Here is a 20,271-nt window from a genome sequence, read left to right on the forward strand (position 1 = left end):
CCTGGCTGACAAATGTCAGGAGCGGGACTGGGAGGGGGCCGTGGGGACCGAACAATACCCGTCCCTTGGGGCATGTCTCCTGCCATCTGTCCTCTCTCGTACGGGGTGGATGAAGATTGGCTGGGGTGTGTGAAGGTGGGGTGGTTAGGGATTGGTTAGGGTGTGTGATGGGGGTGGGGTGCTGGCAGCTGCTGCGTTCAACCACTGCCGCAGGATTCCAGGGCTGACTGGGGAGCTGAGCCACAACAGGAGATCAGTTTACACACACACACACACTTTCCTTCCCACGTCATACATTCACATTATGGGGTGTGTAGGCAAATATTTACTCTAATACTTGTATGCCAGCTGCAAGTGCATTTTTATGGACCGTCCATGAGCAGCGGCCCTCCAGGAATCAGGAAATGAGCTGTGATCGGCAGAGTGAACCATGGTTCATCGTAATTAGTTACTTGAACAAGTACCGAGATGTCGGCAGTTGGCGCTCCGCTTTGATTCCCTGCCCTCTTTCTCTGCCGAGCTCTCATAAGCTCTGCTTGCTTCTCTCTGCAGTCTTTCAGTCTCGTCTCTCACTGTACGTGTCTCTCCTCTTCCTGTCTGACTGTAGAAAAATCGTGTGCACCAGCAGCTTCATGAGCATCTGCAGGATGCCATGTGCTTCTTAAAGGATGTCTGTGAGGTATTCCCGCTCTTCAGACAGTCACGTCCTGTCCTTCTTTTCCATTCAGCCATCGGCTTTCTTTTGATTTGGCTGTACTTTTTCTGTTTTGCCATTTCATCTTTGATGATAATAATACATACAAATTACCATTTTGCAGTTAGTTAGTGGAAAACTGTTTATTTCATTTTTGTTTATTTCAACAGATGTTTTTTTAAGTGGTTTAACCTTTCACTTTTTCTCTTCTTTTCCTTTTCACTTTGTTTTCGAATGTTCCTTTGCTTTTCAGTCTTTGCCATTTTGTAATTCTGTGTCTTTAATAAAGTCTCTGTTGATATTTGTATCATTTATGCTCATGTTGTTTTCTCTTTCTCTCCCTTCACTTTGCATCACTCATTTCAGTCTCGGATGGAGGACCGACTGGACAGGCTGGACGATGCAATCCACGTCCTGCGGAATCACGCCGTGGGCTCCACTGCCACCCTGTCCAGCGACATCCACAGCCTGTTAGGGCAAGCGCACAACGGGCCAATCTCAGCCATCGGCACCAATTTCCCCGCTTCTGGATTGGTCACCAACCGAACAGCACAAATGGTAAAGAAAACTTCCCTGTCATGAAGGAGACTTTAGCATATGTGTTTCAGAGCCATTGAATGTCTCATTGCTCTTGAGGTCTCGTACAGTTATTACAGGCATGAGGGAGAGAAATGCATGTGTTTTTTCATCGTGCCTCTCCAAATAGGCTAATAAACAGAGTTAAGCCACCTGTTTAAAATGAAGGCCTGGCCATGTGCTGAAACTGATCTATTTTCCACTGAGAGCAGTTTAACTTAAACCCACATACTTTCCATAAGCGTAATGGCTGGACCCAAGCTCATTCTCCCTCCTTGAGCTGCGTTCCTCAGGCTGAATGGGAAAAGCAGTCACAGTAGAATCTAGTAGATCAGTGCCGGTCTGTAAGACATTTCCGCACCATAGCTTGCTGGGGCTGTGGGGAGCTGAGTGATGTGAGACCCGCTGAAACTAAAGCGCTCTGTATCTCCCCCACCATCCCACGACATTCATTCCCTTCTACAGAGAGATCTGCACACAGCTGTAGTAGTCGGAACAAGCGAGAGGAGGCGTTTCCCAGTGGTTTCCCAATAATAGGAAATAATCATGGCCTTTTTCTGTATTCAAAACAGCATTTGGATTTTCTTTCAACTTCATATGCTTTCAAATTAACTGACACTGACCTATTTGTTTTTGTCCAAAGACTAAAGCAACACTCAAATGTTTTCGTGAATGACCACTACAGTGGAAAGTCTACTTGACCACGAAGATCTGAAATTTCCTGATGAACAATCCACTGTTCTCACTTAACGTTTCAAACAGACAGTTAATGTCTGGAATGCTGTTGCACATGTTAGTGAAACTTTCATAGAACTGTTTATTAACGCTTAAGTCAAACAAAGTTTGACATACTCAACATGTACAATTACAGAAATCATTTTGTATAAGTAAATATATATTTTTGTATAGTTTCCTCTCCTCTCCACACAAGACACTATGTGTGCCAATAATGTTTCATAGCCCCAATCTAAAAGAAACACATTTAGAAATCAAATACAACACAAACACTGTGCTCTAACCAGGAATTACATAAAATGACAAAACTATATTATTCATGTAAATTGTTTAAAAAAAAATGTAGTTTCTTAAAAGCTGTGATTGTAACAAGCGTCAAGACATGCTGTCAGTTGTTGGTTGCATTTCTGCAGTGTCACACAGAGTAGTCCACGATGAAACCTCATTGGTTCAAAATCCAGCTCCACGTGTATATTAAACATCAGATATCTTAATAGTTTTGCATTGACATACACAATAGTAATTCAAAGTGCTTTACATAAAGGATAAGGATTTTAAAAACATAAAATAATTATAACAAATGCATAAGACATAAAATAAGAAAAGGTTGTAGAGTGCAATAAAAACAATGTAAATGATAAATAAAATCTCTTTCATGTAGGTCCATATAAATACATTTTGTTCTGTCATTATTTACCCACCCTGCTATTTCAAACCTGTATGGTTTTCTTCTGTGGAACATAAAAAAAAACATATTTTGCAAAATGTGGGGTTTTTTTTCCATTCAGTGGAAGTCAGTGGTCATCAGGACAGTTTGGTTACCAGCATTCTTCAAAATATATTTTTTCAGATTCCATTGAAAGAAAGTCATTTTTTGGTGAACTATCCCTTTGTGGCTGTAATTTCCAACAACAATTCAATCATTCTCTGGTTTGCCACATAGTGACAAAAGTGTTCACAAATTTTTGGCTTGGCACAGCTTATGTTTTCAATCGTGATGAACAGAGGTGCGTTTCATTCAGGCAGAAGAGAGGAGATTGCAGCAGAGTGACAGAGCAGTGCTGGGGCTGTGTCATGATCCGTTCATCTGCGCGGGAGCTGTCACAGTGCTGTCAGTGGACTATATGTTCATACACACACAAACAGAGCTCTGTGCTCCAGGCTCGACCCAAACACACACTCAGACAAGGTCCTGATTCAGCACAGCCAGCATGCTTTTATTTTGGCGCACTCTTTTCTCTTTCTGTCCCCTCTTTTCTTTTTTTCCCCTCTCGTCTTTTTTAACAACTCAAGAAATCTGACGCTTTAGTCGTGTGTGTCTGAGCGCCTCAGCTGTATGGTAATCAAGCCCAGACAGGAAAATGGCCGCCTTCTTTGGTTGGCACCCCCTCTCCTCCACCCCTCTTCTGCCACAGACAAAGAGTTGTTTGGACACCTGTTGAGAGTGGTGCTGAGATTAGAGCGTGGGGGAAGGGGTTTGGGCCTGGGCGGCACGGAGGTTAACAGAGGCCAACAGTGACTTAGGAACGCATTCCTGAAGGAAAAGGGGGGAAAGATCTCTCCTCCTCCCCCATTTCTGCTCCTTTCGCCATGACTCCCAATCCCGTGGATCCTCAAAAAGGAAATTAGATCGCGGGTGAACATGTGCTCCCGCCTGCTGTGGCAGGGGTGGAAGGAAGAGAGTTGGAAGGGGGCTACAGCGGTTTCTTCTCCATTGAGACGCTAATCGCATGGCAAGACGTTGATCAAATCCAGATGCGTTTGGAAGCCACCAGTGACGAATGCTGGTCAAACTGTCATTTGATGTTCAGCATGAAAGGGCAGATTGTTTGTTGCTGTATCCACATGTGAATAAGCCATTTTGTTTTGATGGAAGGTTTTTCTACATATAAATGCTGACAAATGATGTCTTGGTGTCTATTTCAAAAATTGCACAAAAAAACTGATCCTTCAAGTCAACTTTAAAAATCTAAATTCATTAACTTTGTTAAAGCACATTACTGGTCTTACTGTGCACAATGCAGCAGAGCATAGTTTTTCAAGAGAAAAGAATAGTTTTCATAACTTGTATAAAAATATATTAAACATTTGGGGTCAGTAAGATTTTTTAATACTTTATTAATTCCTTTAATCCGAAAGGACACCTTAAATTGGTCAAAAGTGACGGTAAAGGCTGAAGACCAGCTGCTAAAAATTCAGCTTTGCCATCACAGGAACAAATTGCATTTTAAAATATATTCAAAACAGTTTCTCAATGCAGCAGAGCATAGTTTTTCTAGAGAAAAGAATAGTTTTCATAACTTGTATAAAAATATATTAAACATTTGGGGTCAGTAAGATTTTTTTATACTTTATTAATTCCTTTAATCCGAAAGGACACCTTAAATTGGTCAAAAGTGACGGTAAAGGCTGAAGACCAGCTGCTAAAAATTCAGCTTTGCCATCACAGGAACAAATTGCATTTTAAAATATATTCAAAACAGTTTCTTTTAAATTGTAATAATATTTTACAGTATTATGGTTTTTACTGTATTTTTGATCAAATAAATGCAGCCTTGGTGAGCATAAGAGACTTCTTTCAAAAACATTTTTTTACAACTCTTACTGAAACTTTGTTTTAGACTACTGTTGTAAGTATTGTAGCCTTCATAAATTATTGTTAATTCTTCTTAATGTAGTAACATTTATGTAATAATGGTTTACAACGATAATAGCCAATAGCCAGTGATAGATTTGAAAACTTCTAGATCATGTCAGCTGTAAACTTCACATCCCATCAGAAAATCCACCTTCATTGTTTTATACGTTTTATAAAAAAGAAAGTTAATATGAATTAATTAGTTATAGATATAACATCCAATAAAAGCATACTGTATATACACAGTGTTTAAAAAACTTACAGTATACAATATACATATATATGCTTCACGTTGCTTAAATGCTTTTAAATAACCTGATGTTTGCTGTTTTCCTTCTACCACTACCCCTGAAATCCAATATTGTCTGAAGCAGTGCAGCATCCAGTGTTGTGTTACAATCAACCTGCCTCTCAAAGTATAGACGCACGCTTTCAAATTGAAAACAACATGAGAGTGTTTTTTGGTGGAACAGAGTCAGAACTCAGGACTAAAGTGCCGCGTGTCTCTCTGAGCACAAATTTGGGGCTGTGAAGGTCGTTCTTTGTAGTGTGAATACCACTCAGTTCTTCAGAGGGGAGGTCACACTCTACAGTAGGAACACAGAGACTCTCTCCGCTTTGAAGTCCAAGATCTGTCTCTTCCCCGGTTTAATGTAAATCACTTTTGTTTTCTCGGCACTGATCAGATGGCTTCATGATCAGAGGAACTCTTGATGTTTTGCTCTGTTCTCTGCCTCATGTATTTATGGCTATCTGTTCTGACAGGGCTCTGTTCACCGTGAAGAGACCGTCAGCCTGAACAACAACCACGGCGGCCTGCAGGCTAACGCCGGTCCTACCTCCAGCATGGAGATCAACCACCAGGCAGACATGTTCAGAGGTTGGAAGCTTTTTTTACACCACTTTATTTTCAGTTATTGTTTTGTTTTTGTATTGGACGTGTTTGCCTCTTCAGTTATGCTTCATACGCAGTTTTATGACCTCACAACAAGTCACAAAGTGCTACATTTTAGAGGTTAAGTGTTTACTTTAAGTAACTGTGTACTTTTGTTGTGTGTGACAGGAATCACTAGTGTTCTGGCCAGTCAAGTTGCTTCTCCTCTGGACCTGAAGGTGGAGAATCAAGAAAAAGACGACATACATGATAACCACTCCTCTGACGACCTCAAATCAGACGACGAGAGTGATAAAAGGGATATGAAGCAGAATCGGGGAAGCACTCGACCAAGGCAAGGCAACCGCTAATGGAAGTGTCCTTCAGCACTTCAACATTGACCTCAGAGACAGTGAATCTATACCAGTGTGATGAAATATTATCACAGAGCACCACTTCCATTTACTTAATGCCTGAAATGAAATGTCGCATCAAGCACATATACGTTCAGGTTCAGTTGTCGAGGCCACATTGTTCCCTCCGTCTTGTCTGACAGTTGTGAATTGTTCTGCAGCAGTGTCAATGAAGACGAGGATCTGAACCCCGAGCAGAAGGCAGAGCGTGAGCGAGAGAGGAGGATGGCCAACAACGCCCGTGAGAGGCTGCGAGTTCGGGACATCAACGGGGCGTTCAAAGAGCTGGGCCGCATGTGTCAGCTGCACTTGAAGAGCGAGAAGCCCCAGACCAAACTGCTCATTCTTCACCAGGCCGTCGCTGTCATTCTCAACCTCGAACAGCAAGTCAGAGGTCAGACACTGTCCAGCATAATGCAATTACGTCATGTTTATATAAGATCTGTCAGTCAAATATAAAATATTAAATCACAATTAATCTTTTTCAGTCAGAAACATTGTTTTTTTGGGGGAAATTTCTTACTTTTGACACTATTATGGATATATATTGTATTTAGCTGTCATACAGAGTCGTTCACAAATGATCGAAGACGTTTACAAGTTTTGTTTCATGCAGTGCATTGTAAAAATCCACCTCATCCAGTGCTCTTTTTGTTTTCCGACTTGTAAAGTATCCTGTTTTTGTGTGAGAAACAATCAATTCAGTGTGTTAGTGAACTGTCTCAATGCCTGTCTCAGTGTAGCAGATTGAATCCCAAAAAGTTACAGACCTTTTTTGCAAAACCATCTGACTGATTAGATCAATAGTTATTAATTCACAAATCTGGCATCGCTAGTTCTGATTCTAAACAGACATATCATGATAGCTGAAATACTATCAGGAAACATGATTCTGAGGTCAGTAATGTTTCACTAGGGGCCCTGGCAACAGCCCTAATTTATATTAATCAGTTCAACAGATCTCAGAGAGCTGGTTTTATAAGGCAATGAAAGCTCTATAAAAGTGTTATGATTCCTTTTTTTTTAGTATTCCTTTATAAACTATAGTGAGATAATATGAATTCTCCTGTGTGCAGAGAGGAACCTAAACCCCAAAGCAGCCTGCCTTAAGAGGAGGGAGGAGGAGAAGGTGTCAGGGGTTTCAGGTGACCCCCAGCAAGCCCACCCGCCTGTACACCCGGGCCATACAGACGCATCAAACCCCATGGGCCATCTGTGAACAGCCAGGTAAGCACGATCAGCTCCACACAGAGATGTAAAACGGGCAGGTGGTTAAAACACGACACCACAAGCAAGATTCTTTGCTTTGCTGAGGCACACGCTCTGCTCCAAAACCTAGTGAGCTGCATACTTTCTTACCTTCCTTTAGGAACATTTACATTGGAAATGCACCCGATGCCTTAAACTAGGTTTTGGAATGCATTGACTGATCTAGACTTTATAATAAGAGATTATATTACTCCTGATGTGTACAGTTACAATATTGTTTAAATGTTTGGTGTCTGTAAGATTTTTGTAATGTTTTAGAAAGGAGTCTCTTATGCATTCAATTTTTTTTTTAAATACAGTAAAACAGTGATATTATGTAATATTATTACAATTTAAAATATTAAACTTTAAAAACTTATGTTTTAAATTACAATTTATTCCTGTAATGACAAAGCTGAATTTTCAGCAGTCATTATTCCAGTCTTCAGTGTGACATGAGCCTTCAGAAATTATTCTAATGTGCTGATTTGGTTCTCAAGAAACATTCTTTGATGAATGGAAAGTTTAAAAGCACAGCATCTGTTTGAAATATAAATGTTTTATAACATCATAAATATCTTTACTGTCAATTTAATACATCTTTGCTGAATGAAAGTATTAATTTCCTTTAAAAAATAAATAAAGGCCAAACTTTTGAACGGTACTGTATATACACATGAGAAAGGGATTTGAGTGTCAGTACAGTGGGTCATAAGCAATGTCCTTATCTTTCCCTCACTTTCAGATCAAATGGATCCCGATGGCGTGTGTTAGACAGAGTCGGTGACCTTGCTTTCCACGGGCGGACAGGACTCACAGATTGTGACACAAATTTGAAAAGACAGACCACTCGAAGCAAAATTCCACCCTTAAGCAGTCCTGAGATAGAAGAAAACTGGCAAGTGCCCAGCTCCCTGTGAAGACATCCCATATCGATAAGCAACTTTCTGCCCACCAGAGAAAAAAAAAATCAAGCATAAAAGCCCCTCAGCACATATCGCTGTCTGCAAGCCGTGTGCCGCAGCTGTACAATCAGAGACTGCCGCCACCCCCTCCACCCTGTACGTGGAAGTTGCCTTGTGCCTAAACTGAATTGACGAATGCATTGTAACAGCAATTTGTTCTTTTCTTTTTTTTTGTTTGTTTGTTTTTTTCCTATTTATTATGTTACTGAGCTATAAGTCTATGTTTAAAGGGAAAGTTCTGACATTGCTATGAGCAGCTGGTGGCGTTTCAGTAGATCTGCAGTTTGTCCGTCACATCAGAGTGGTGTGCTGTCTGTGGTGGAAAGGCCTCTCCGCTCAGACATCCACTCGATCAGATTAATATATTCACATCAAATTCCGTGCCCTTGTGAAAGAATCTGATGGCTCCCTGTGTCTAAAAAGAAAAGGAAAAATAAATCATATATTATTTATATTTATCATACATCCATTCCACAAATAACAGCATGAGAAACCAAAACTACCTAATTCTTTATGATGTCTGTTGATAGTGTAGCTCAGAGTCCTCGTCACAGACAGAAAGTTATGAGTGAGGCGAAATGGGATCAGCCTGTGCGTTCTGACCGGATTCCCTGCGTCGTGGAGATGATGGTGGAACGGCAAACTCTGGCTTTACTGAAAGGTCAAAGGAGCTGACACACAAGCTGACATGTTTATACTCATTAGTGAGCAGTACAGATACGGAAAGCAGAATGTTACAAAACCCCAGCATTCCCTGCATATTTCTTAGTGTCTTAAACGGGAAAGGGGACGTAGTCTCGTCCTTTTGATCCCTTTGCCATATAGTGTTAAGGGTAAAGCGAAAGACGTATTTCCGATTCAGTTTATTTGTATTCAGACGATACTTTATTTGGTCGAAGAGCCGTGGTTATGCCGAGGCCATCTGTACTGAGGAATCTCTGTTATACCGCGAGACATGGCACTGTTGGATTTAAAACGAAGACCATTCATTCACCTGGCCTGAATTGAAGTTTTGTTTTATGTTCTTTTGTTTTTCTAAAACCATTAACGATTTTTTAAAAAAATAGAGAAAAAAAAGGAATACTCAAAGTAACCACAAGTTATATGTTTATTTGTAATTGTATACAAAGCATCTCTCTAGGCTTCATAGTAAAGCATATATTTGTCGTGTGAAAATAGAAGGATGTTCTAAGTTACTTAGAATGGCTTTGTCTTTTCCCTCATGCATTGAAGTACTTGATACTTGATCAGCAGAATGTGAGCGCAATGTCTGTTCGAAAAGAGAAGCTCTATGAATTCAAACGCTGTGAAGCATCAAAATCAGCAAACAGTGGAAATGATGAACAAAGCCAGTTTGGATCAGGATTTTGCTCTGCCGTTATTTGTTTTCTTTGTAAATCTGAAGAGAGCAGCAGTCACCACTTTCATTTTATAATGTATGAGTTTTTCTTTAAGACCAAAAATGTTTTTTTTTTTGTTTCGTTTTTTAAACCATCTTGCTTTGGATTTCTTTTTCTGCCCTGTCTGTTTGTCTTCCATGCGTTCACACCACTAAAACAAGACTGCCACATTCTCATAAGAACCACTCTCTCGAATACGAAGAACAAAACTTAAGGAAAGATTTCAGAAAATCAGCATTATTTTCCTCCTGTGTTTTTTCTCTTTCTTTGCTTTGTGGAGAGTTTCCTTCCTTAACAAAATTATCGTGAAATCCACTAGTCTTTGTGGCCTTGTTATACATTTCAGTATTCAAGAGCTTGTATTTTTGCCGGCTGAAAATTAATCGAGGTTATGAGTCATCTCTTTGTCTGTTGTTTTTGTTTTCCCTGTTTTTTCCCCTTCTTCTTCTTGTTTTTCCTCTGTTGGATATGTTAGATTTTGCTGTATGCCCTGATGCTTTCCCTCATAACAAAAAAAATAATGAAAAGGATAAAAAAAAAAAACATTTGGCTTATTTTTCACTGTAGTTAGTCTTTTATACAATAATATTGTAAGAACATTTCTTGAATTCTAAATATTACTCTTTCTAGATTTTTGAAATCAAAAGTTTTGAGTAAAAAGTTTCTTACTTTATTTTACTATATTAGATAGTAAAAAAAATGTACGGTTATTTACCATAACCTGTCCATTATTATAAAAACGATTATGGATAGCATCTTAAGAACATAAGTAGGATTGTAGCTGGCAGTCTAGTACGTATGGTGTATTGTACGAGCTCGATGTTCCAGAGGATGTGCTCTCCATCTCTGTCTCTAGTCTGCATTGTTGGTTGATGAACGATCTGTACCCATGTCAAAATTCAAGTTATTGTCAATGCACATCAGAAAACCAGCAGTAAGAGGTCGAATTCTTTTTTTTCTGTCTCTGTAACAGAAAACACAATATGTATATAACATTTATGTAGCAATAAATGTGCCATCTTTTTTTAACTCTATTGTATGTGCCTTTATTTCCCTCTTTCAGCATTTGGTTTTCATCTACAACTTCATACAGCAAAACTGGATTAAAATACGTAACTTCATTTCACTCACATCTGAATTATTGAGTCAAAGCTTGGCATTACGACTGCTGGGCTTTTCAAAAGATTTTGGACATATACAAATAAGCTTAAAAAAATTCTCATGTTATTCCAAACCTGTATGGCTTTCTTTCTTCCGTGGAACATAAAATATGTTTTGAAGAATATTAGTAACCAAACATTTCCCATTGAATTCCGTTGTATGGCCAAAAAATATAATGGAAGTTACAGGAAATTAAAACTGTTACCAATTCATCAAATTATCTTTTTTTGTGTTGAGGGTGAGTAAATGATTACAGAATTTTCATATTTGTGTGGACTTTCTATTTAAACAACTGCACAAACACTGTTCATCATATTTACAGTTAGTTTTCTTTATAAAGCATTATGGAACCCTTTTCTGTTTTCAGTACAGTGTAAAAAACGCACAATGCAATATTTAGGTAAAAAAAAGGTTTTATTATTTTGCCTTTATAAAATAGTCTGTATAGCTTTTATTGTTTGAAAAAATGTCTTTGCACTGAGAAAACATTTTCTTTTTAAAGTAATTCAGATTTCAATTGTAAGAGTTCTACATCTGTCTTTAACTTGACTGAAAGACAAACACACTTTGCGACTCTAGTGAATGATCATGGGAAAATAGCATTGGAGTATGACACTGACTGCCGCTCTTTCATTGCAGGGTGTGTGCATATTCCCACGTATTCCCAGTGTTAATTGACTTCCTAATTCAATTATTTGTTTTTCCCATTTCTGTGTCAGTTCTGAAATATGGGAGCATCTGTTTTGTCCCAGTAGCGGTGAATGGTTTACAGCCAGAGTCTTTCTGCGCAATGCAACTTCCAGCATACCTCACGAAACTCTAATAACAGTTCGCTCGGTTTATTTCTCATTTTTCATCTCATCCGTACATTTTTACTCAATGACATCAGTCCTGGCTGTCCAATTAAAAGACTAAACTAAATCCCAGAACTCATCTCCTTGGCTTACACATCTGCCCTAAATTATGACTCTGTACATGTGTGCGAGAGATGCTTTCTCATTGGATTTGTCCTGCGCTGACAGGTTAGGCCCCAGATCTGCTGTGAGACAGGAACGGCACTGGGGAAGAGTTGCTAAATGCTGGAGAGACCTCGGCCAATTCTTACTCTGTAAGCCTTCCAACACGACACCTCATCTGGAGGCCGCTCCAACTCCGCTGGCTGGGTGGGAAGGCTTTGTCCCGTTTCCTCCCTGTGTGTGTTTTTGTGCGACTGTGTGCATATTCCTTCCTGCCTTTATCAAAACCGTGCCCTGAAGTGTTTATTTGCAGTCATCTTGAAAAATGGGCAATGTTTTATAAGCATGGGACCACCGTGTTTGCGAGCTGACTTCCTGTGGATCTGGCTGCCTGGGACAGCCCAGCGAGGGAGTGTCATGGTGGGCTTGCTGACAGGAGCATCTTGGCTTCTGCTGCTGGACCGCAAACAAGGATGCCTCAGGCTGACATGCATTTGATAATGATGTTCCTGCTGACTCTTTTCCTTTCAGTGAAATCGCTATTAGGTTCATGATTGATGACCACAGTTAGGGCTCTGTGTACCAGACTTCTATATTTACCAGATTTTATATTTAAAATTCATGAACTGAATTCTTCTAAACAGGTACTAATGCCATACTATTACTAATACTTGCTTATATTACAGTATACCAGTGCTACGGTTCTGCTTATCAGCCAAACCATGACCCCTAGTCAAATTCTGTTCACTTGGTGTCCCATGACCTTTTTTAAGAGATGTTTTTAATGTGAGAGCTGTTGAGAAACTATTCTTAACAAAAAATGAATCTTGGATGAAATGTAACATCTTTAAATGTTGATATCCACTCCTTAAAATGGATATTTTGGTCTGTCCAGTCAGTGTCAGAGGTCTTGAGTCCAACAATTCAGAATCATACATTTTTGCTTCATCTGTTGAACCGATTCAGTTGACTGTAATAAAAATATTTTTAATGATAAACTAATTTAAATCTCAAAAATCTATGTTTGTCTAGGTCTAGGCAAGCAACTTAATTATTTGTCACTGTTACCAACAGTATTTCGGTTGTTATTACAGTTATTTATCTATTTGCATTGTTTTTAGTAATATGCACAGTGCATATAACATTTAGTCTGAGGTTGATGATCAACATTTTCCGAAGGCTACGCTCTCGTTTAACTGACACTGGCTGATAGAAGAACAAAAAAAGCTTTCTCTTGTAAGATTTTCAAGCACAATTTGAAATCCAAAATGTGGAAAGTTGCATTAAAACAGCTGAAACAAAATATTTGTGCACGTCTTATTAGTGTAGATTAGTCTACATCAGGGACCGTTCACACAGGGCCCATTCTTGCATTTAAATAGCTACAGCAAAACACTGCAATGCCTCTCTCTATCTGGATCTCATCCGGATCCCCAAACGGTGACAGACAGCGCTCCCTGCTGAACATGCTGCAGGGATTTTAAATAGAGATCCTTTTGTGTTTGCCTGCAGCTCCACAGTCCTCCTCACAGCTACAAGGCCACACCGGCTGCACCCACACAGAGAAATGAAAACACTGCAGACCCACGACAAAGGGTGGAGTCATCAGTACTTACACCAGGGGTGCCCAAACTCGGTCCTGGAGGGCCGGTGTCCTGCAGAGTTTAGCTCCAACCCCAATTAAAGACACCTGAACCAGCTAATCAAGCTCTTATAGGCATACTAGAAACTTACCAGCAGGTGTGTTGAGGCAAGTTGGAGCTAAACTCTGCAGGACACCGGCCCTCCAGGACCGAGTTTGGGCACCCCTGAATACACACAAGTTGTTTTTGCTCTTAGTTCTTGGGTTGGTCTGTAAGCACAAATGCAAAGTTTACAGGATAATTAAGTTCTGTTACTAATTAACTTAGAAATGACATGAGGATGAGTAGGCTAGGCGATGACAGAATTTTCATTTTGGGAGGAACTATCCCGACACCAAAATTATGCACAATAAAACAAAAACAATGATTGATTGTGAAGTTATCATCCTGTAGTGCTCCTCCAGTCGGTGACCCATTTGTCTCCTCATATTATATTAAGGAGGTTGAAGCAGAGGTTTTCTTCTTCACTGAGATAAATCTGGAGGTATAATAGAAACACTTGGGAAAAATATTGTTTCTTATTTTCCCAAACCGTCATGTCTGTCACAGCCAGATCTGATGAGATCTGTTAGCACACACCCTCAGAACGCAGCCAGTGCATCTTCCCCAGTACAGCCATCATCTGTACAACAGTTTTGTCATCATTTAAGTTTTGGTGAAGTTTAATTTATTCAGTTGTGATTTCATTGATTTTTATTGTTCTATTAGCATTACTGGCCTCGTTTCGTTATATTTTTCTATCAGTTTTGTGGCAGTGTGGATATACTAGGGTGTGTTAAAGTGTGTTTGGCATCACTGTAAGAGTCGATCATTTGCATTATGTAAATCTGCTGTCTGCAGTGTTCTATCACTAGATGGCGCTGTCAGTTTAAACAGCTGTCAGGGCATCGTTTAGTCAGCGTGTAATGCTGGGTGAATAACACAGAGCAAGGAAAAATACAACAGTACACGGTATTGCGTATTCATAATGCTCTTAGGTAATCTGACATTTCTATGACATCTATTTTTGGTATTTTTTTAATAACGAAATTCGCTCTAGCACTGCAAAATTTAATTTAGGCAAATATATGTGTTTTTCTTGACATGATTAGGCTACTAATCATAAAAAATCAACTTGAATTTTTTATTACTTATTTTATTGTAGCACCAAGACAAACTCTCAACAAAATTATTTTAGGATGGTGATGGTGGTGATGATGCGGAATGATGGGGGAAATCAGTACATTAGCCTATATACCATTGAATCATTAAATAATGAATGAATTAAAATCTTCCACACCAACATTAAACAATACACAAAATTATAGGCTGTGGAAATTATTTATTTTATTTTGGTTTGATGAAACCACATTTGATTCTTTCTCTAAACTTTGACCTCATACTCCCACAACTTGTGTATTTTTATTTGTAGCCTAAATTATTATTATTGTTATTATTATTACTTTTTTGTTTTGCTTTTTACTTGACAAGTTAATTTAATGAAAAGAAACAACAAAAAAGGATTTTAGCACGAATAGAATGTTTTTGAATTATTAGTTTACTAAATGTATTGAGGGTTTACAATTTTTTTTTTCAATACTGAAAAATCAAGGGACATTTGTTCCCATCTTGAAAATGGCCCATATACTTTCTCTGTCCTGTTATAATAATTAATTATCACATGAAAACCCTTGATTTCACCGATACTGGAAGCACAAGGGCTCGCATGGCCTACACCCAATTTCTGCGCATTGTGATCAGGTGAAAAGCGTCCTGTGGAGCAGGTCAGCTGATCGTGGATCAGGCAGCGGCGCGGGGTGGAGTGAGTGATGGGTGTGGGCGGGGCTCTGCGCTCTTCAATAACCCGAGTGCGTGAAGTAAACCTAGTCTGAAAACAAGACGTGCAACAAGTGACTTTGACCAACTGAGAGGAGATGGAGCTTTCGCTTTGTGTCACAGCTGTTTACAGAGCTTGATCAGCAAATAAACTAGTATTTTTTGGATAAACGACAGACAGCGGTGAGTGCTGATTTTGGGTTTTGTTTTTATTTATTAGTGTGCGAATCTCTGCTGTTCTAGAGGCATTTGGGCCACATGGTAGTAGGTGAAATAAAGTGTATTAAAACATTGAAATTAAAGTTTATAAACTTAAATGAGCAGCCAAACAGGTAATGTTCTTGTATTGTAAACCAAACTATATTATTAAACTGCAACTGCTTGGAGCATCTGTTAGGATGATTGTTTGGTATTAATTACGCAAAATATTAATTAGTATGCAGAAAGCAATTCAACAAAAAATAAACAAGTAAATAAATAAATACAACTTTTGGCTCAACCATATGCATGTTTTAGATGCATAGAAATGTAACCCCCAAAATAAATAGTTGCATTATTCAACATGATTAGATTTGCAGTGTAGTGTAAACCAAAATGTAAATTAATTCACTTGCATTAAAAAATGAAATTAATCTGGTCAAACAGTATCGATGCAGTCTGCCTGATGTAAGTAAATGCGAATGAAGTGTATTCCTGCTATCCCTCCTGACAGAGTTATGGTGTTTGCTCTGTCATCTAAAGATTGATTATCCATAAACCTTATTGTTGAACATTTTTTGTTGATGCTCTGTAGCTATAGCCGTTTTTGGTCTAGATCAGATTTAGTTGGTAGCGAGAGTTAAACTTAAGACAGTTTCAAAAGAAAAACTCTGTTTTGAGTTTCCCTGGAAGAGGAATGCAGGTGGAGGCCTGGTTGCAAGAGGTGGCCCAGCCTGAGTTAGCTTCCCTGTCAAAGCTACACATTTCCAGTGGGCACAGTGAGAGGAAAGGAGCTACATTAACACCATTGAGTCCCTCTGCACATAGTACATGTGATACAGGAGCTGAAAGAGGCTATTGTGTCATATCCCTTTTTCTGCAGCAGAGCTCTGTTCCTTGTGGATAAGGGGGCTTGCCGCTTTTTAACTTGCCCTTATTGTTCTTTCTCATCCCACTCTATGGAGCTGGAAAGTTTGAGTCTCTTCTGCTCACTTGAGTGTGTCGGACGATGAGAAGAACTTTCCTTTTTGGCTTGTTTGTTTATGATGATGTGCTCGTTTGGTGTTTTTGTAGTAGTTTTTATTCTCAAGACTTTAGGTCTTCCAATCCTATGCTTTCAACCTGTAGGCTCTAGTGTCACCTTCATTCTTCATTGAACGGATTCTTTACTTGCTCATTGAAAATGAACCAATGCTGTCTTTGTTTTCTTCATTGTCAAGCCCTCAGGGATCTCACAGGTTGCATGCATCGTAATACACTGCATGCTTTGGTCATACCATTTGCTGTTGCAACAAAGACATCAATATGACTCCTGCAATCTTTTGTTGGCTTTGAGGTGAAAGGATGTTATCAGTGGGGTCCAGAAGAAACTGATAATAGTCTGTTGCCTGGTGTGATGCCTGTAGTGGGGTGATAGTTTTGCAGCTTTGTGTTTTGCCATCCCTGAGGCACAATACTGTTGCTCATTGCGTATGTCACTGAAATTCTTTGGACGTGATGTCAAACATAGTATGAGTGCAACTGGGTGTTATTGAAACAAATTATATGAAAACGTCTTCACTGCTATACTTTAGTTTATTTCCATAAAAGATATGAGCTCTTGACAGACAATTTAGTCACCAGCTGTTTCAAGAGAATTGAATACTAAATCTGACTTCCTCTGTTTTTTTCCCCCTCCACTTATCTTTCTAACGCAGCCCCCATACTGTACAGTGACATCATTTACTTTTTTTTTTTTTGCCAATGTTTGTTTTTGTTGAGATGTAATCTACATAGCACAGTCAGCAATGTCAGTGTGATGTGATTGAGATTATAAAGTCTGAAACCGGGCTTTTTTGCATGCTTGCCATGCTCTTATGAAGTTAGCGGTTATTATTGCACTGTTTGAAATGGCATCAGATATTTTAAGTCGTCATCTAAATCAAGTTCCTTGGAATAACTACAAAGACTGTGGCACGTGCCTGTGTCAATGTTTGTCTCAGAATAAATTCCAAACACTGAGCAATGAAAGTCTTTTCAAGGTCCTGTTTTGTCCAAACAACCTTTGTTTGTGATGGAGAATCATGCTAAAATCTTTACTTTGGGGTCTGAAAAGCCTTGCTTCCTAAATTTTGCACAATTATCTTATTTTAAGTCTTAAGAAGATAAACCATATGGCATAAACAAATGCTGTCAGACAGTCTCATTGTGGTCTTTTAGAATTGCAAAGATAGCGTAAGCATCACAGACTACTTGTGTAATAATGAGATTATGGCTTTGTTTGCAGAGGTGAGCCGCTCCACAGAGAGGGATTTGGTTGTTTCTCTCAGTGTTCCTGATGGAGTCTTATAGAGTTAGCGGCATGCCAAACACTGGACTGTCACAAGGCTATACGCAGCCTTCCCGCTCGAGAGGCCAGACCAATGGTACTTATGGCCTCAGTATCAGAGTTCAAGGAATAGATGGACACCCTTATGTGGTCCTCAATAACCAAGACAGAGGTCCGAAACCCTATGCAGTTCCACAAAACAATAATGGATATATGGATTCTGAAAGCCTGTCCAATTATGATGAATATGATTTCAAAGGAAGCCGGAAGAATCTTTCTGAAGGCCCATATATGGATTTTATGTCTCCAAAGCTCCATGGAGGTCCTCACAATGGGACTTCCGATCCTAAGAAGCAGTCCAGTCTGTTAAACTTCCAAAAGCATCCAGAGATTCTCAAGCCATATGATCCTGAGAGCAATACTCTCGATAGCTTTCGAAGTCTGCCTTCAGTTGAGAATCAAAATACCTACCCAGGATCCCTACCCAGAGCCAACTCCCCAGTCGTAAGCCAAGCCAGATCCTCCAGCAGTGTTCCAGAAGCATCTTTACCGGATGACAGGGGACACGCCCAACCTCAGGTTCGTCCCCAGACACTCCCGTTCAATGTCCAACCTCAAACCAGTCCAGCCAAAGACCACGTTCTGTCACAGCCTCAGATCAAACCCCCTGTGCAAACACAACCTCAGGTTAAGCCACCATTTAAGACTCCAGTGCCCTACCAGACTCCGTCTCAGCCTTCTCAACGCCTTCCAGTTCCTCAGCCATCTACAATAGCCAACAACCCCAATGACCAAACCAAGGCCTCTTCTAGACCTTCCAGCTCAGTAAGTAGCGCAAACTCCAGTCTGGAACGAAGTCGACGTGAACCAGATGTGTTGCCCTTGCGCCGTGTTGACTCCAGTGGCCCAGTGCTGCAGTCTTCCTCCTCCCGAAACTCCTCTCTGGGCTCCACCACACCAACCAAGGAAGACCAGTTGGACCAGCTTTATGCAGAGACCATCAACCGCCATGAGAACCGGCGCTACATCCCATTCCTGCCTGGCACAGGGCGTGACATTGATACGGGTTCAATTCCAGGTGTGGATGAGCTCATCAAGAAGTTTGACAGCAAAGAGACTCAACAACGTAGGGGTCGGTCAGCGCGGAGGAATCGACTTAACCCAGAAGACCGCAAGCGTTCCCGTAGTGTCGATAGCGCCTTGCCATTCGGTCTTGGGGGTGACTCTGACTACTTGGATGAAGTTAGTCGGAATCGAGGCAGGTCTACAGAGCATCTCCTTCGCCCGTCACTGCTCCTGCAGAAGGCCGCTGGAGTGAAGACCTCCCCCATGTCGCCAACTTCCACTGTCGGACCCAGGATAGACCTAAGAAGCACAACACAAGTTAAAAGTGCTCCAGGCTCTCCTCAGGGCACAGTCTCCAACTCTTCAGCTGCTATTTTAGGGTACAAGAATCCCCAGAGTCGTCCCTCTGTAGCACCTGTAGAGAATAAAAATGAAGAGGCCAAACCATCACAGGGTATGAAGTGCCTGTCAAGTGTGAAAATGGGACCAATTTCTCGTCCCGCTGTCAATGATAAAACATCAAGCACTGAAGTGGATGCTCAGGTAAGAATGAGGTCTTCCTCTTTGCTATTCTGAAATATTCCCACCATTATGGGGTGACCAGTAATTTGTTTTATGCATGTATACATTATTTGCCCAGGTGACGCCTGATCTTCTGAAAGGTCAAGAAGAGCTTTCACAACAAACAAATGAAGAGACTGCCAAGCAGATATTATTCAGTTACTTCAAAGATGGGTGGGTGCACTTTTCAAATTGTTTTGTTAAACATATCAACAAATTCTAAATAGTTTTTTTTTTTCAAAAACATTAAAGAAAAACATTAACTTAAAATATTTATTAATTGGTCATTGGCAAATGAGAGTCCATGATAAAGAAAGGGGAAAACCCTTTTAAAAATCTAAAATATAATATATGCATACCATATTCTAAAGAAGTTTTGATTTAATGCATGCATAATTATAATAACTTTTAAAAACATTTCTTTATTATTATTATTATTATTATTGAGGGTTTTTTAGGTTTTTAGGAGTGTTGTCATTTTATTGGAGTATTGACATTTTATTTATTTATCCTATTATTATTGGCCTTAACAAAGAGTCATGAAGGTCTGCAGGGCTCCTCTATAAGATTTCATTTCCTTTACTATTTTTTTTCTGCTACATGTTGGTTTCACCACTTGACTTTAATCTGGCACACTAAAGTTTTTGACAAATTAAAACAGCGACGATTGTGTCCTTATTGCTCTATGGTTGTTTCCTACTCAATAGTGTTCACTCTTTTTCTGAGAAGTGAGATTTTTCTTTGGAATTTAAGGTAGTTTCCACATAGTCTGACACATAATGATAACACTACAAGAATTTTACCTCCCCTACATTGATTTGTGTACAGTAGAATCATCCACTCACAACTTGCACTCCCACACCTCTATCTCACCCTTTCAAGGAAAAAAAACAGGTTCTTAATGTTCCTCCTCTAACATCTTACATCAAAATGGCAAGTCATTTAAAAAAAGCTGCTTGTTAGATGTTCCAAACCGTTCTTTGTCTTACTGCCAACAACTCAAATCTTTTTATTTTTTTTA

General features: G+C 39.7%; 2 protein-coding genes across 5 annotated transcripts in view; both read left to right on the plus strand.

The window, feature by feature from the left end:
• LOC107702095 (transcription factor 12-like) overlaps positions 1-10,061 on the plus strand; it is an 83,683-nt gene extending 73,622 nt beyond the window's left edge. For 3 of the 4 annotated variants that reach the window (XM_016504312.1, XM_016504320.1, XM_016504337.1), the window contains 7 exons: positions 608-679; positions 1,061-1,252; positions 5,409-5,523; positions 5,707-5,872; positions 6,092-6,324; positions 7,007-7,157; positions 7,924-10,061. In XM_016504312.1, the coding sequence (XP_016359798.1) occupies positions 608-679; positions 1,061-1,252; positions 5,409-5,523; positions 5,707-5,872; positions 6,092-6,324; positions 7,007-7,149 (921 nt within the window). In that variant the 3' untranslated portion in view covers positions 7,150-7,157; positions 7,924-10,061. The remainder of the gene's footprint in view (positions 1-607; positions 680-1,060; positions 1,253-5,408; positions 5,524-5,706; positions 5,873-6,091; positions 6,325-7,006; positions 7,158-7,923) is intronic. The other variant, XM_016504328.1, reaches the window with a different exon arrangement.
• A 5,114-nt stretch (positions 10,062-15,175) lies between these two features.
• LOC107702116 (cingulin-like 1) overlaps positions 15,176-20,271 on the plus strand; it is a 30,157-nt gene continuing 25,061 nt past the window's right edge. The window contains exons 1-3 of the mRNA XM_016504349.1: positions 15,176-15,301; positions 17,583-19,232; positions 19,330-19,424. Of these exons, the coding sequence (XP_016359835.1) occupies positions 17,634-19,232; positions 19,330-19,424 (1,694 nt within the window). The 5' untranslated portion in view covers positions 15,176-15,301; positions 17,583-17,633. The remainder of the gene's footprint in view (positions 15,302-17,582; positions 19,233-19,329; positions 19,425-20,271) is intronic.

The sequence above is a fragment of the Sinocyclocheilus anshuiensis genome, unplaced genomic scaffold, assembly GCF_001515605.1.
Source record: "Sinocyclocheilus anshuiensis isolate Anshui unplaced genomic scaffold, SAMN03320099.WGS_v1.1 scaffold1941, whole genome shotgun sequence".
NCBI classification, from domain to species: Eukaryota; Metazoa; Chordata; class Actinopteri; order Cypriniformes; family Cyprinidae; genus Sinocyclocheilus; species Sinocyclocheilus anshuiensis.